Genomic DNA, 16,861 nt, shown 5'->3' with positions numbered 1-16,861 from the left:
ATTTTTTTCTTTCTGACACATGCCTAGTATCTGCAGCAGTACCTGACTGGCAGCAGGCACAGAAGAATGAGTGTGTTGAAACAGTGAATTCATTTTTTTCATTAAACTTTTTATTTTCAGATAATTGTAGATTGATAAGCAATTGTTAGAAATAATACCCTTCACTCAGCTTCCCCCAACAGTAACATCTCATGTAACTGGAATTCAATATCAAACCCAGGATAGCAGCATTAACACAATCTTTTGATGTGATTCAGACTTCAGAGTTTTATGTGTCCTTGCTTGTGTATATGTATACGGTATATTCAGTGGTATGCAATTTTAAGGCCCAATCTCTTTCTGACAATTAGGAGGCCAGGTGAAGAGTTGAAGGAAAGTGGGATGGAGCAGGCTAGGCACTTCCACACATGCGAGTTCTGTTTAATCCTCACAGCCCTCCAAAGAGGGTAGGTGTTCTTATCCCCATTCTACAGACGTGAAGACTGACAACTGCAGGGCTCAGAGAAAGGAACTTGTTGAAAGCCACACAGCTGACAGGTGGAGAAAGCAGAACCCCCAGCCAGGGACTGTCTGGTTCCTTCACTGGGGCACATTCCTACACATAAGAAGGGCCTGAATTTAAAGAAAAAAAGAGAGAGAGAGAAGAAGCAGGGACCCAGAGGAAGGCTTGGCTCCAGGAAGGGAGAGGAAACAGGGGAGGAGCGGATGAGGATGTCACTGGGATTCTGCGTGAGGGAGAACAGAAGTACCATTCATGAGAAAGGATGGAGAGCTGGAGAGTCCTCAGTGAGGGGCGAAGGGATGTCCTGGCTCAGCCGGCCCTGATGTGCAATCTTGGGCAAGTGGCTTTACATCTCTGGACTTTGTGATCCTCAATGAGACCAGGCTGAGAATGGCCACCCAAACCGTTTGCTCCAAGGCCGAGGAGAGATGAAAAGGTAGCCCCCTGGCAAAGCCCAAGTGCCAGACCAACTGCCAAAGCCAGGAAGAAGGCGACCCAAGCCGACAGCCCAGACTGCCTGCGGTCTCCCGATGAGAACGATTGGCTGGCTTTCCCAAAGATGAAAATGCAGAATTTAGGTCAGCAGGCAGAGAGAAGCTCGCTTTGTTTACAAGAGACAGAGAGCGTGTGTTCCTATTAAATGCCTTTGAAACGCAGCGATGATGAGAGACCCAGGGCTGTTTACCACTTGGGATATTTACTTTTCTCGTATACAAATCAGTTCGGGTGCCGTCAGAGCTGACGCCACCTCACACTGCGGCCCTCTGACGTCGCTGTGTTTCCCCGGTGCCCACACATGGTTTGAGTTTATCGGTTTTAGCAGCTTTCATTTATATTGTGTGAGGATCACGGAATGACCAGCAAACAGAAGCTCTGATCCGTGTCCTGGAAAAAATATAGAAGCGTGAGGAAGAGGGGCAGGGGGAGGGATGGGAAGACACCTCCAGTCCCAGGAGAAGCACTGAGGGCCGCCGTGGGAATGAAGAATCAGCGGGGGAGCATCACAGGTGAGAAGGGGCTCAGTGGGTCCAGCTGCCAAAGCTGAACACCTGGGCGCCACAGTGGGACACACGGGCACCTCCCTAGACGTTCGACCTCCTAGAACTGAACATATGGAAATCTGGGAACAGAGCAGGGGTAGTTGGGGACTTTCTGTTTTCCACTCAGATACTCAGGCGGTGATGTGAGGGTACAGATGGTAATTTTACAGCTAACCCCAGGATCCCTGGGTGTGTGTTGGGAGCCAGGCCCCAGGCAAACTCAGGTCATCAGATGAGGGTCCCGCCCTCAGAGAACTTCAGTCTAGGGAGGAGACAGACATGTAAACACATTAAAGACAATAAAATTTAAAAATGCCCTTTTCCTGTGAAGTCAGAGCCAGCAGAGACAGTGGCTTTGCAGCAGCGGGATGCCATGTGTGTCTACCAAGTGCTCACATCCATGGAGCAGGCTCGGCCAGGGAGGAACCTGCCCAGGCTCATGCTGCTGGACTCCTGATCCAGTGCTCCCACGATGGAAAGACCATTTGCGAACTGCAGATCTTCCCATCCCCTACCTCCCAGAACCACCTGCCTCATCCCACTTCCACACTGAACAGCTGGAATCCCTCCCCCCAATTCTGCCATCAAATGGGCCATATAAAATGCAAGGCCATGTTATGCCATGGTAGCTATTTTAGAAATGGTGATCAGGGTCTCAGGCTCCTCACAAAGAGCTGATCTTAAACTACACACTAGTCTTACTCAGCAGCCAGACCACTTTTACAATCCTGTTTCTAAGAGACAACACACCCACGTTCCTGTTCCAGAAGCTGAGAGTCCCTCTCCTTCGCCTCAGCAACTTGGAATTATTGAGGGAAAAGACCTTCACATGGGAGCTCCTCCCTCAAGCCAAGGGGCTTGGGAATTTCCAAGTAAGCCTGAGTGAGGCGCTCCAGTATGATGAAAGAGTGAATTACAGAACACAGGAGTGGGGAACAGTGCCCCCCAGTGCACCCAGGATGGAGTCTAAGTTTCTTAAAACAGCTTAAGAGCACTCTACCATGTGGCCCGTGAGCCTCTCTGGCCAGTCCCCTGATCTCCTATTCCACCAGCAAGCACTCTCCATGAGTAAATAGGATAGACAGTGAGTAAGGACGGTCGCTCAGTCTGAATATTGATACTGATGGTGATACTGATCACCATCAGCTCCCACCCCCATACTGGCGTTCCTCCTGAACCCTGGGAACCCCTGTTTGTCTTTCTATACTGACCTAAGGTGGCACTGTACTGCCAAGTATAGTGTGAGCATAGGTATGAGTTCCTAGCCCAGCCAGGTACTCATAAGGAAGGGGGAATCTGTTTATTGTATACAGTGAGCATCTTCACCAGCAAAGAAAACTCCAGGACAGCAAGGATGCGGTCTCATCCATCTTGACAGCATCTGTAAGGCCTCCCACGGCCCTGCAAAGCCCCAGCTGCAGGTGGGGCTGGGGGCTCAGGGTCAGCACTCAACCACGACAGGCAGACGGGAACTGTTACCCTACCCAGCATGGGCTCCTGAGGCTGGGGGTTTGGGGGTGGCCCTTTGTCACACTTCCTCCTCCTGCGCCTGCCCTAGAGAGTGACACAAAGAAGTATCCCAGTTGTCCAGCCTGTGCCGTTATAAACTCACAGCCTCCACTCCTGTTGGACCCTCAGTCTGCCCTGCTATTCCTTCACCTGCCAAGGCCAGCTTTGGCTCTCAACCCCTGCCTCCCCCCTCACCTTAGGTCCTGGCCGACAGACCACCTCCCTCTCTCCTTCGCAATGTGGCATTCTTCCTTAGGAGGGAACATCAGAAGTCTATCAACTCCCTGCTGCTCCTAATCTTTCTTACTTCTAGTAAGAAGTAGAAGTAGAAGTAGAGCTATGCCTCCCCCATCCACTACTGACCCCTCTACTGTCAGATTTCAGTCCCTTTTCAAAGATGCGGAGAGTGTGAGCACCCAGACTTTGCAGCCAGACTTCCTTGGTCTGAATTCTAGGTCCTCCCCTCACCAACTGTGTGACCTCAGGTAAATGAAATCACCTACCAGTGCCTCAGTTTTCTCACCTGTAAAATGGGGTTGAATGATACTATGTCCCTGAGAGAGTGTAGTGAGGATTCAGCAGGGCAGTGCCTATATAAGACTCAGACCCATTCCTGGCACTCTGCTCTGAAGCACTTCTTTCTGGGGTCTCTTCAATCCCTCCTTTCCTCACCAGCCCCAGACTTGTGACCTGGAAGTAAGCCTGGCACAGTGTAGTTCCCAGCAGGGCTTGGTAAACAACTGAAGGAAGGAATGGATGGGTGAGTTCCATAATAACTAATTCAATTCCCTGAGCAGACACAGGGTACTTCTCTTTGGGAGAAAGAGAAGAGGAGAAATACATACTGAGCAGCACAAAAAGCACAGCCCCCTGAAGAGCTAATAAAGTCCGGCCCAGGCTTTCACCCCAATTCTCCCTATCACTGAGTCACTGCTATTAACATCCCGCCCCCTGTGCAATAGAGGAAAAGGACCCTCAGAGGGGGAAGGGTCTCAGGTCATGCATGCATGAGGCATGCAAGCTGTGGCAGTCTTCAGCCTAAACCTTTTTTTCCTTTTTGACATGTCCACACTCCAGGGAGTGGTGGGAAATCGTAGGCAAGCTGAACTAGAACAAGTATGGCTAGATGGTCAGAAAAAAATAACCACGCTGTGGGTGATCAGGTTGCACGGTCCCAATCAGGCCAACCCCTCACCCTGCTCTGGATGACGCTCACAATAGAGGAGACTCAAGGATCGAGAACCACCTTCTCTATGGGATGGGCTTCACCTCCAGACACAGACAGTGTGAAAATGGGCCAGTAACATTAATTAAACTGACCATGACTTAAACCACCACAATTAACATCCATTACCTCTGAGGGTGTGCCAGCGGTCAGCTCTGTGGTGGATATGCATTACCTCATTCACTCCTCAACACACCAGGAGGAGGATGCTATTATGAGCCCCAGCTTTTCAGATATAGAAACAGACCCTCAGTCATCCAGTCTGAGTTGGTGGAGCTGGAATTCTAACTCCAGCTCAGTCCAGTCCTTTTCTTAAAGTATCAAAGCATCTAAATCCTGACTCCATCATTCTGCACAAAATACTTAGTCTTAGCTCCTAAAATGGGGGAAATGCTACTTACCTTTCAGGAGTACTTTAGAAATTTACTGTAATAAACCTGAGGTCTAGCACATAATAGGCACTAAATAACAACGGCTGTCTTGGGAGCTGGAGAGGAAAAGGAGAGAGTACAGTCAAAGGAAGGAGGGGTAGAAAGACCTTCCTTGCAAACCTTCACTTCTGCCTAACAGTTTCCTTCCCCCAGGCAAGGCCTCTCCCACTCCTATCTCCACGGGCCCAGGTCCTGTAGAAACTGCAAGTTCTCCGTCAAGAATCCTGCATCCCGTTCTCATCACCCCCTCCATAAAACTACATGGAAGTTTTATGGAGATGGTAGATGGAGATACTGATGGAAGCAGAATAACAGAAACGTCACCTGCAAGACCACCGAAAGGCCTTGGCATGGGGGCTATATAGTGCTGGGTCAACTAAACAATCAAGCTCAAACACAGTGACCCTGCCAATTATGGCCACTGAGGTCCCAAAGTGCCTCAGTTCACCCATCCACAGCCCATACACAGTTCTTCAGACTGCATCTCATCCCCAGCAGAGGGTCTGGAGCTCAAAAATATCCCATAATCCTGGAGAATTTATAGCCACCCAACTAGTTCTCCTGGGGGCCCACTGGGAGTCAGAATAGGGGAGATGGGGGGTAGGGACAGGAAACTGGTCCAGCCCCCTTCAAGGTGTTTGTCTGGGGGGTCGGGAGGAATTGTGAGCTAGAGTTATTGCATGTGAAAGACTGTGGAAACTGCAAACCTCAATGCAAATGGTTGGAATTATCATTGCCAATTAGGCTTTTGTCTCTCCTCAAACTCAAAGCAGAGCAGTTCAAGGAAAGGAAACCATGAGAACTAGGGCAAAAAGATGATACAGGGAGGTATCTGAAAGGCTTTCTCTGTCCACATCTTTTCTCAAAAGCGGTTTCAAATGGGGCTGGAGGCTTAAATTACAAACCGCCTAGAAGGCGCACTGAGTTGCCAGGAGGTAAAACTGGTCAGGAAACTTAACAGAACTCTAACAGGGAGGAAGCAGGTAAGTCCTTTAAACAGAAGAGGAACTGGAAAAGGGCTGGCCTTTTATCTGTGCACTTTGGCTTCCCAGGGCAGGGCTGGCCAGGGGACGTGGGCGCAGCTTGCCGTGTCTCCTGTACAGTTGCCAGGGCTGACCGAGGGGCAGGCGGGGCTGTGTGCAGCGCCTCTGGGAAACGTGCATCTTCGCTAGTGGAATCTCACCAGCGGAATCTCGTCTGAGCAAAGCCAACCGCACTCTGACCCCGACTGGAGCAGAGGTGGGCAGGAGTGGGAAGCCGGCTCCCAGAGCACATCACATTACCTGCCACGACCAACCCCCCTCTCTTTGCCTACGGCTCCCCCCTCCACCGTCCCCCACAGGGTAAGGTGCTTCTGCTCCCTCCAGCCCCACCCTGGAAGGCATCACTGGGGAACAGCCTCGTCCTTCTTGCTCACTTTTGTATCTCAGCACAAATCCCAGTATCTGGCACACAGTGGGAACTAAAAAACATTTCTGGAAAAATTATATGATGATGCTAATTTAAAGATGCAATAACCATGAGTGTCTGGCACTTCATAATCAAGTTAATCCTCATAGCAATCAGATGAAATTGACAGATAGGAAACTAAGACCCAAGAAGGTTAGGTAACTAGCCTTAGGTGACCTATATTCCTGATGAGTGCAATGGTTTTAGGCCCTGCCTGAAAGAGCACTGGCCTGTCCTGGGCCCTGCCTGGAGGCATCCTAGGGGGCTTCTGAGCTGAGTCTGCGCTATGCTGGGTGAATACTGACTAATTCTTGGTTCTGAAGGTTAAGTCAGGCCAGGATGTTCCTCGGAATGAGGAATCTAGAGAGGAAGCTTTATGCAAAGAAACAGGTTCACAAGATAAGAGCCACTGAGAGGTAAAATTGAGTGCTTTCCCCTGCTCTTCCTGACCTGAAGGGGAGAAAAGGAATATATATATAGTGTCAGGAATATATATATATAGGGACATGCCCTATAAAGGGCATGGCAACCCACTCCAGTATTCTTGCCTGGAGAATTCCCACAGACAGAGGAGTCTGGTGGGCTAGAGTCCATGGGTTCCCAAAGAATCAGACATGACTCAAGTGACTTATCATGCACAGGGGAGGTGGACGGTGGTTAGGGACAGATCTGAAAAAACCCGCAGGTCCCCCCGCCCCAGAGAAGTCACCTTGCCTAATCAAGAGAGGAACACAGGCCAGCAGCAGGTGGCCCTGAAGAGACTGGACAGGACTAAGGCCACCACCAGAGACAGCTCCAGGGCCCTGACCTGTGTGGGCCAAGTCTGATGACCTTCTGGTTCCTTTCAAGGGTAGTCAAGCATGCAGAGTGGCCCCGGTACAACTCACTCGCTATTAGGGACTGCAGATTTGTGCCACTCCATCCATATGCTGAAGCCCTGACCTCCACTGTGATAGTATTTGAAGATGGAGACTTTACGAGGGAATTAGGTTTAAAAGAGGTCAGGAAGGTGGGGTCCTCATGATGGGACAGGTGCCTGTCACCAGAGCACTAACTCTTTCTCAATCTCTAATACAATGTCGTCAAGTAAGCCTCAAAAAAAAAAAACAAATCAAAAACGAAAAGGAAAAAAAAACTTACAACGCTGAAAGCCAATCACATCATTGCACCTAAACTCAGAATGCCTGAGTTATGATCAGGCAGTATCAGCCGAAAGGGGACAGTCCAATCTGGTGACTTTCATTGTCTCGGATGAAAGTCTGACTATAAGGAATCATTTGCTTGAAGGGTCCAGGCTTTTCAAATGACTGCCCTTGGGGACCCTTAAAGCCAGACCATAAAAACCAGGAAGGGCTCTCAGGTAGAGGAAGAGCATAAGCAAATGCATGGAGGCCTGATCAAGGACTGTGTGACAGAGAGGAAAGGAGAGAGGACTAGAACAGGTTGGCAGCACAGGAGCCCAGGCAAAGTAGCAAGTACGGGTAAAATTAAACATTTTTAAGTGAAAATAAAGTGGGGGATGTAGTGACCCTGTAGAAGCTCACATGAACTCTGAGTAGAGAAAAGGAGGAAAAAAAAAAAAAGAGGCCTTTGTTTGCAAGGAACACATGAGGAAGAGAAGACACCAAGGCATTCCAGGATGGAGAGATAGAGAAATTCAACAGTGACCTGCGGGTGTCATAGAGTCCTCACCAATGGGCCAGCGATAGCACTAAACTGCTTCCATGTCTCAGGTGGGCAGTCTGAGGCTTTCTGTGAATCCAGAGGCCAAGAGGCAGCCTCCTGTTAGCATCCAGAGCTGCCAACACCTCAACCACAGTATACACCACAGGACCCCAACTTCAGAACTGGAAAACATCCAGTCTCATTTTGTAATCAACTTTGAGCATATTTTGAGCTAGGTTTTGAAGCTGGGTTGATGAGGAAAGAAAAGACAGCTGCAGTAATAATTACAATAGAATGTAAAATATCTAAGTGGTGAAAGAATATCATAAAATGCCATCACACATTTCACGGAGGGAAAGAATAGATGTGGCTGCGTCATCAAAGAAAGCCTTGCACCAAGTCCTCCCAAGCAGATGAGATTTAGAAGCATTCTGGGAAGACTTCCTGGAGGAAGTACAGCATGGAGCTGAGCCTTAGAGATCTCAGAGGATTCAGGAGTAGAAGAGAAAAGAAGGAAATTCCTGCAGAGGGAGGGGGCTCAGCACATGCAACAGCATTTCCAAGCTTGGGGCAACGTTCTGTGTTCCAGCGGATATTCTGCGCAGATTTAAAAGCCTGCAGATCCTGGAGGAGCTGCTAGGCCAGACGGCTTGGCAGCAGCTGAGCAGAGCTGAAGGCTGGGCCACCGGCTGCCTGTGGATTAAGTGGGCGGACAGAGAGCCAGTGATGGGAGATAAAAGGGAGTGAAGTGGATAATATTTAGAAGCAAACTCGAGGGGGAAAGAAACACGGCCGCCTGGCTGGCTGGCTGCAAGCTCGTCCTATTCTTCAGTTTCCTCCCTCAGAAAGCTGCATTACCAGGCGACCTCTTCCTGGCTTTGAGAGATGTCCAAATGGGAACTATTAACAAAGGCACGCTCCCATTTTTATCTCCGTCACAAAGTCAGGCTTTTCTTTGGCCTGGGGAGGGCGGGAGGCTGAGTTGTGGGGAGGAGATCACTGTGTTTGAGGATGGGACTTCTTGGAATTCTTGAGAACTGGTCCCTTCCAACTCTAAGATGTTCGAAGTCTGTGTGTATGAGCTGAAAAGTCTTCAAAGCTAAGGGGCTAGGATTTCACGATGTGAAGATTCTTCGAGTCCAAAAATGCCTCTGAGGCTAATGTTCTAAGATTTCACCATTCTTAGATTCCCTGAGTCTCCAAGTCCCAGCTCAGAGATTCTGTAAATCAGGAAGACTTCATGCTGTGAACTTCTGATTCAGAGACAAGAATATTTCATGACATCTTGGTCACATCTCCGGCTTTATGGCCTCACTCTCCTTTGATGGAAGGACCTGAGCCATCCTACGTGTCTGCTTCTGAGCTTAATAACATTAAATGTTAAAGTCTGAAATTAACCAAGTCAGGGGAAAAAAGAAAAAAGGACAGAGCCTGCTGTGCTGGCAGGGGCTCTTTGCAAACAGCTCTCTGAGCACAGAAAGAAACTGAGAGTACACATGTCTAGGGGTCAGGCCTCGGGGGTCCTCCAGGTGACTTCCACACCATGTGACAGACATTTGCTGAACAGCTCCTGACCACAGGGCTGGGGCGGGAGCCACAGCGGGTGCGGCAGGCTGCAGGAGCGGCCTGCTCCCAGGCCAGGATCTGGAGTTACAGGTGTGGACCAGGCCAGCCTGTGCTCGGAGCCAACACTGACCCCGAAGCTCTCACTTTGCGGGTGATACTGGGGAGAAGACGGCTCAGCATGGTTGCAGGTCCTTAGGGGTGCCCAGCTGGTCTTGAGAAGTGTCTTACCCTTTCCATCTGGGGAGGGCACACGGGTCTGATAGGAAGCCACAAATAGGGATAAGTGCTATGGACGTGAGAGGCCAAAGGTCAGTGCTGCGGTAGCTGCCATGGAGGCCCAGCGGGTGGGGGAGGGGGTAGGACTCAGGAACAGCCGTTCTTGGAGGATGGGAAGTGAGAGGTGGGTTCCGAGATGGGAATGTATGATGGCGAGAGAAAGGAAGAACAGGCTGTCCGTGTGATGTGCAGGCAGGACATAGGGGAGACTAACACACAGGCTCTCCGTGCCTCGGTTTCCTCGGCTGTTAGGAAGAAAGCACTGATAACGCCCCTGGCTTGGCAGTAAACTCCCCAGGGGAAAAATCCAGGCTGCTCCCCAGTGTCTGCTCCCTGTACTATCCTGGCTGACACTAAGATGCTCTGGCTGAATGAATGAGGGAGCCAGTGAGGGAGGAGTCCTGGGGAAGGGCAGGCTGCAAGATTGGGCAGCTTTACACCAGACCTCGCCATGACGGGCTGGGGCTCCATCTGCTTGACAGGCTGGAAGCAAGAAGCACCAGGTCACCCACTGGAACCAGCAGGCTTCAGGACGCGTAGATTAGGTATAGGCAGCAGCCCGCCAGACACAAGCTGGCCAGCCCTCCCAACTGCGGAGAATTCAGCCTGGAAATCTCAGGGTGGCCCAGGCCCTCCAAAGTACAAGGACTGCAGAAGGGCACACGGAAGTCAGAACCGGGCCGGTCCTGGAAACTGCGGCGGGACAGAGCGGGCAATCTAGGCCCGGAGAGGGACAGGACAAGCCGAAAGTCATGGCCAAGGTAGAAAGAGGGTAGGGCCAGAGCCTATTTTGTACTCCGCTGCCCGCTTCATTATTTCCACATTTTGTGTCCTTGTAGGATGGTGCTGCTGCTGCTAAGTCGCATCAGTCGTGTCCGACTCTGTGAGACCCCATAGACGGCAGCCCACCAGGCTCCCCCGGCCCTGGGATTCTCCAGGCAAGAACACTGGAGTGGGTTGCCATTTCCTTCTCCAGCGCATAAAAGTGAAAGTGAAGTCACGCAGTCATGTCCGACTCTTAGCAACCTCATGGACTGCAGCCTACCAGGCTCCTCCGTCCATGGGATTTTCCAGGCAAGAGTACTGGAGTGGGGTGCCATTGCCTTCTCCGGTAGGATGGTGAGGAACTATTAAAGTTCAAGGAGGGAGCTCTTCACAGTGGCTTGTGCCATCTTTCTTCATTCATTCATTCCATAGTGTTGGACGAAGGAAGGGAAGCAGGGATGGTCATATCGTTGTTTCTGACCATTCAGTCTCTCTCTAAATCCTAATTAAGCACCCCATAGTATGTGCTGTTCCCTCAGATAGATCTAGGACCTCTGACTATAACCAAGGAGACCCTTTATTCAGTTGTGCTGCCTAGCCTGTGTTAGGGGTCCTGTCTTCACCTTGGTCCCTTGGAAAGCTGGGCAAGCCTTTAGAAGAAAGAAAGATAGAGCCCTAAGTCGTGTCCAACTCTTGCGATCCCAGGAACTGTAGCCTGCCAGGCTCCTCTGTCCATGGGATTCTCCAGGCAAGAACTCCTATTTTAGAATCAGATCCAATTTCTAATCCAGGGAGAAAATCAGTTTCAGCACTTTTCAATGATCTCTTTCAATACATTTTTTTTAATATTTTATTTTTTAGCAAGATACGATGATCTCCCTGCACTACAACACACACACACACAAATCACCAGATAATGCCATCTGACTGTTAAAAACAAAATTACATCAGCTCTCGGAATCTTGAAAAACATACTCTGGCATCAGACACACTCACGCTTGAATCCTGAGTCCGCCTGACCTGGCTGTATAATCACAACCGAATGACTTAACCTATTAAGCCTTAATTTATTGTCTGTAAAAGAGATACAATGACAGGCCTTGTCACATCTCTGGGAGGATTAGAGATGATGTAATTACAAGGTCTAATATAGCACCCTGTATGGAGACACAGCTCAATAAACGATAACTTTGGGCTTTCTAACTCCTCTGAGAGGAGGCTGTAGAATTTTACAAACATCTTGGACACCCTTGGCAGCCACGCCCAAGCCACACACAGTGGATGAACAGCGTCGGCATGTGAGTTAAATCACAGCCAAGTTCAGAATGGCAGTGTCCTCATTTTTTCGTCTTGCCTCGGAGAACCACATAACTTAGAGGGCTCCTCATCCAGGGCCTCCACTGTACTGAGTGGGGGCCACTGAGGCCCCCTAGAGGGAGAAAGAGGTCCCCTGATCAGCCCACTGCGTTCGTGGCAGCTGGTACCAATCCCCAGAGGCAGCCAGCAGAGCTGATTGAAATGGGCAGGTCTCAAGATTGTCACAAGATCTAGACTCGAGACTCAGGCATCCCCAGGCCCCTGAGCTCAGGGGCTACCACCACCTCCTATTACTCCAGCTTTACTTTGTTCAGCAAAGCACAGGCAGTGGGCATGGCTGCTGGGAGAAGGTGCCAACAGGGGAAGGTGATGCTTCCCATGCATCCTTCTTTCCTTGTCCTGAAGCCTCCCAGACTCTTTTCCAAGCACGGGCCCTTTGTCTAGGTAGTCTCTTACCCTCCTGACAACCCCCCCACAGATCACGTCGGTTCACATCCTCACAAAACCAGCTCAGTTGTTAAAAAAAAAAAAAAGGCTCGTCACTACTGCTCCATTCAAGAGATAAACAAGAACGCCAGAGTTATACACAAGTCATTGGCTTTGGAGCCAGAGCTGGGACCGAAACCTAGAAGCTAGACTCCCATCCCTCAGCCCACTACTGCCTGTAAACACATCAGAGGAATCTTTAGAGGACCTGCCTTTACCATCCCCGCTCCAGCCACAGAGCCAAAAGAAATAATTTCTCTAGAAGGACAAATTCTCCAAGAAGTAAACTGTTGAGCCCTTTACCCTAAAGGAAAGAAGGATACCAAAGAGTGTACTGAAGGAAGAACTGCAGGACACGAACCACCTAGACGCAGGACGTCCAGGGAATCAATGCAGGGCAGCATGCGGACTGCATCCTTCCCTTAAGTCAGGCAGACTGGCTCTGTTCCTTATTAGCCACGTGGCCTTGGTCAAGTCATCCAGGCTTTCGGAGTGCCCACCTAAGAAAGTCATAGGGTTGTGAGACTCCAACAAGATGAAAAAGCGTGCAGAGCCTCCTGCGGGGTGCCCGGCACATGGAGTTGATTAAAATCGTCCCATGGAATGTCAGGGTTGAGTGGCTTGAATGATGACCTAATCCTGGTGTCTCATTTCACAGATGGGAAAAACAAGGGCCAGAGAGGGGAAGTGACTTGCTCAAGGTCACATAGCAAACACACAGTGATGTTGGGTTCAGTACGCTCAGTTCATATTAAAATTAGAGACCAGGGCCAAGAAGCTTAATCTTTCATGCTGTACAAAGACGGAAGAAACTTTTACATAAGTCCTACCTTTAGCTGGTATAGCTTTCTTTCTCCATTTAGCTAGGGAAAATGTGGTATTTCTGACAGAAGAAAATAAAAGAATTTTGAGAAATACTAAAATTAAAACTAAAATCCCAGGTCTTAACAAAACGCACTCTCTTTTCAAGCTTTTTTTTACCCTCACCATCTTCTCTCATTGCTCCCCCCTCCCCAAATATTTTGCAATAACAGTAATGCTGGGAGGAAAGAAAAAATAAAAATCTGATGCACTTAACAGATATTTCAGTACAATAATGCATCACAGATGTTCATATCAAACTGTGCACGCGTGCATACAATTTTACTGAGAAGGCTGTTGTTGCATTTCTGACTTTGGGGTTGGGGATCCCTAACAACTCCATCTGCCCAGGCTCTGGAATCTCTCCCTTCCCAGTTAGCCCATGTCTGCCCACGAGTATGGAGGAGAGATTTCATCACCTTGCTCCAAAATGATAACACGACAAATTGGCGGGGTCAGGCACTCTGGCAGGTGGTGAAGGGTGTGCAGATTAGGGAACCGAGAGGAATCCTGTTTTCTTTTGTTCAGGACTTACTTCCTGCAGCCCTCTCAGGGAGCTGGACCCAAGAACAATTTTAAGAGTGGGCCCAGGCTGGTGATGGGGTGGGTGCATTTTTGAAACCAGAGATTTGAGTCTGTTTGATCTTCAAACGTGGGCTTTGGAGACTGTCAGCGGGCTTCTTGCTGGCCGATGAATGGCTCTCAGGAACTTTTCCTAAAACATAACCTCGCATGCTTTCCAGCAAATGTTTTCAACCTACCAGAGCCATCCTTTGGTTGCACAGCAGTGTTTCCAGACCTCGAAGAAAGATAGTTTTGTTGTTTTAAGAGAGACAGATTAAAGTCAGGGGCTGTTTAACCAGAGGGTCTGTGTGCTCCCTTTGGCTCTGGTCGGATTCCTCTGTGGTTGGTACAAAGAGGGTGTTGAGAGGGACAGTGGGTCACCCACCTTCCCAGCCTAAAAAAAGACATCGAGGCCAGTCATGAGGCCTCTGAACAGAGAGGCCTCCCACAAACCTGTCTCCAAAATGAGATGGGCGGTGAGCACTGGGGAGCCTAACGCAGATAATATCAGCTCCTGAGGCTGGCAAGGGAAAAGTCACTTCAGAGGGAGCGAGCCGGTACGTTCAGAGGAATCAGCGCTGGGCCAGAGAATGCACAGGATTTTTCCCCGCGGAGAAGGAGTCAGGCGTAGTCAGAACCCTGCGGGGCGTGACTAACTGCCCCAATATTCCTGCCACCGGGCCCTCTGGGTAAGGACTCCACAATTATGGGAGAGCCAGCAGGAGAACGACAAACCCGTCTTTCATTTGGCCGGCAAATCAATCTGGCTTCTTACCTCCCTGGGGACAATATTGCATTTCCCCTGGAAAAACAAAAGCCAGAAATCTCCGAAGGGGGATCAGTTTCTGCTCCTGTTTCCCTGGTGAAGAGCTTGCAGCATCTCGGGAGCACAAGCAGGTCTGGTTCCAACGGTAGAGCTTCTAACCCAGGCAATTTACCGGGCTGGCTCCTTCCTGGGAAAGCATGTCTTGGGGACCATGCCTCACTTGCGGCATGGGCCCGGGGCCCTGTCTAGGGTCCTGCTTGCAGGAGCCACCAACCCCTGACTCAGCGAGCCCATTCTGGGATTGACAGGCCGTCTCAAGGCACAGATGTGAACTCATTGTTCCCAGGGCTTCAGAGTTGAGTTTGGGGCCAGTGAGTTGTGAGTGACCTCTGCCCACGGAGACAGGGCTTTTAACGACACTTTGCTGGGTAAGCTCCGCCCTCCTCCCTACCCCCATGCCTGAGGTTCAGAAATCAGAACTGTCAACCTTGAAGTGAACACATCTCTCTGAAATTATTAACCCCTAAACTATCCTTGCTGACTTTCTCTCAGCCTAGGGAGGCAGTCCGAGGGGCACATGGAGCTTTGTAGAGGCCCCCAGGAAATTTGGCAGCTCTTTACCTCAACTTGCAAGCCAGGGTCAGCAGACACCAGGTCCATCGCACCTCTCCTGCTTCCCAATCCCAGGAAGCACATCTCCCTCTATGCGTCCTCCGTACACGTGTACGCACACACACACAAACGGCTGCCTAGATGCATCCTCCCAATGTCTCCCAATGGCCTCAGGACAGCCTCCTGCTCTTGAGACCCCAGGGCCTCAGGGAAAGTCAGGCGCAAACTAGCACCTCTCTGCTTCTCATCACTGTGATGCTCCGAGGGAAATTCTTTCTGCTTGGGCGGGCACAGCAGGTGGGGAGTGTACACATCCCGGCCAGGTGGCATACTGAGACAGAAGCAAACACCCGAACTCTCACCCCCAAGTTCAGCACACACCAGTTTGTCCTCAGACCACCACAAAGGCAGTCCAAGAGCTGCCCCACATCTCGAAAGATCCTCTCCTTTTAAGGGAAGAACAGGATCTGGAAGCAGGAGGAAGACAATCTGAGAAGAGGAGGAAGGCACATGGGAACGGCTGGGCTCTGGGACCCGGGCGCCCCGGGCTTACCTGGGAGAAGTTGAGCCCATTGAGCGGATGGCATTGCTCCTCCACGCGCTCCACAGCCCCGGTGCTCTTCTTCATCTTCTCAGCCTGCTGGGCTAGGTAAAGGTCAAGCACTGGCACGCCACGGGAGCGAACATCGGTCTCCGTGAGCGAGTTCACCATGAGCATCACCCACACCGGCCTCTTGCGCTCCCAGTTGCCCGCGATGGCGTTGAATAGGTAGTCGGCGTAGAGCCCCTTGCCCCGCTGCGCGGGTGTCATCCATGACGGCATCATCAGCTTCACGTAGTCCAGGTGGCGCTTCAGACGCCAGTAGAGCTCGCGGGGCAGCACGTCCTGCAGGTTCTCCCCGTGCGGCAGCAGCTGGCAGCTGGCCAGTGCCGAGATTGTGTAGGGGTCGGTCAGGTCCAGCTCGAAGTAGACGCGGGCACTGGCCTGGAAGGCTGCCTTGGAGTTGTCTGGGATGAAGTCCCAGACACGGGTGTACGGGACGTGGATGGTGCCAAACAGGTAGGCTGGGGGGTCGCGCCGAATAGTCCACAGGAAGGAGTTCAGGTCCCTCTGCTGCAGAAGGAGAGGTGAAGGAAAGCAGTCAGGCTGAAGCCAGCAAAAGGTTAGAACAGAGGGGGCAGGTGGAGGTGGGGATAAGAAGACAGAGACCAACCTAGGGCCATGGGAAGGAGCAAGGGCTTTGGAAACTGAGACCCACATTCAAATCCTGGCTTTGGCCTGTCTTGACTCTATGATCTTAAGCACACTGTTTCACTTCCCACAGACTCAGTTTCCCCATCTGTAAAATGGGAGCTGAGAGCAGCCACCTCAAAGATTGCTGGGAGAATGAAAAGACACAATCTATGTAAATAAGCCCTGAGAGCAGTGCCAGGCTCAGAGGGAGTGAAGGCAGTGAAGGAAGCTCTCGTTATGATTGGCTCTAGCTGTGAGTGCCAAGGACTGCCACACCACCTGAGAATATTTAATCTTGGCCAAGCCAAACCTTCACCAGCGGTGTTTCATGTGGAGGGTGGGGAGAGGGGGACCAAGAGTCCTGCTCTGGCAAGAAGGGAGGAAGTCATATAACTTTTAAATCCAACCATTAGAAGATACACGCCAAGAGCACTTTGAAAGCAGAACACCTATTAAAAATAGCCTATTTAAACAGCTACTTCCCCATTCAGCAGGGCGGATGCAGTTTTCTTTTTGGAGGGCAGGTCTGGGGTGTCAGCCACTTTGCTCCACCAGCTGAAACCACAGATGAGAAAGTGCTTTAAAACCTGCAG

The 16,861-nt window shown here is 50.5% G+C and overlaps 1 protein-coding gene across 3 annotated transcripts in view; it reads right to left on the bottom strand.

Annotated features, from left to right (window-relative positions):
- TRABD2B (TraB domain containing 2B) overlaps positions 1-16,861 on the bottom strand; it is a 219,153-nt gene that overhangs the window by 199,897 nt on the left and 2,395 nt on the right. For all 3 annotated transcript variants that reach the window (XM_043461398.1, XM_043461399.1, XM_043461400.1), the window contains exon 2: positions 15,588-16,148. In XM_043461398.1, coding sequence (XP_043317333.1) covers positions 15,588-16,148 — 561 coding nt within the window. The remainder of the gene's footprint in view (positions 1-15,587; positions 16,149-16,861) is intronic.

This window comes from Cervus canadensis, chromosome 2 (assembly GCF_019320065.1).
Source record: "Cervus canadensis isolate Bull #8, Minnesota chromosome 2, ASM1932006v1, whole genome shotgun sequence".
Taxonomy (NCBI): domain Eukaryota; kingdom Metazoa; phylum Chordata; class Mammalia; order Artiodactyla; family Cervidae; genus Cervus; species Cervus canadensis.
The sequence above is the reverse complement of the archived record's forward strand: the minus strand, read 5'-3'. Positions and strand labels throughout refer to the sequence as shown.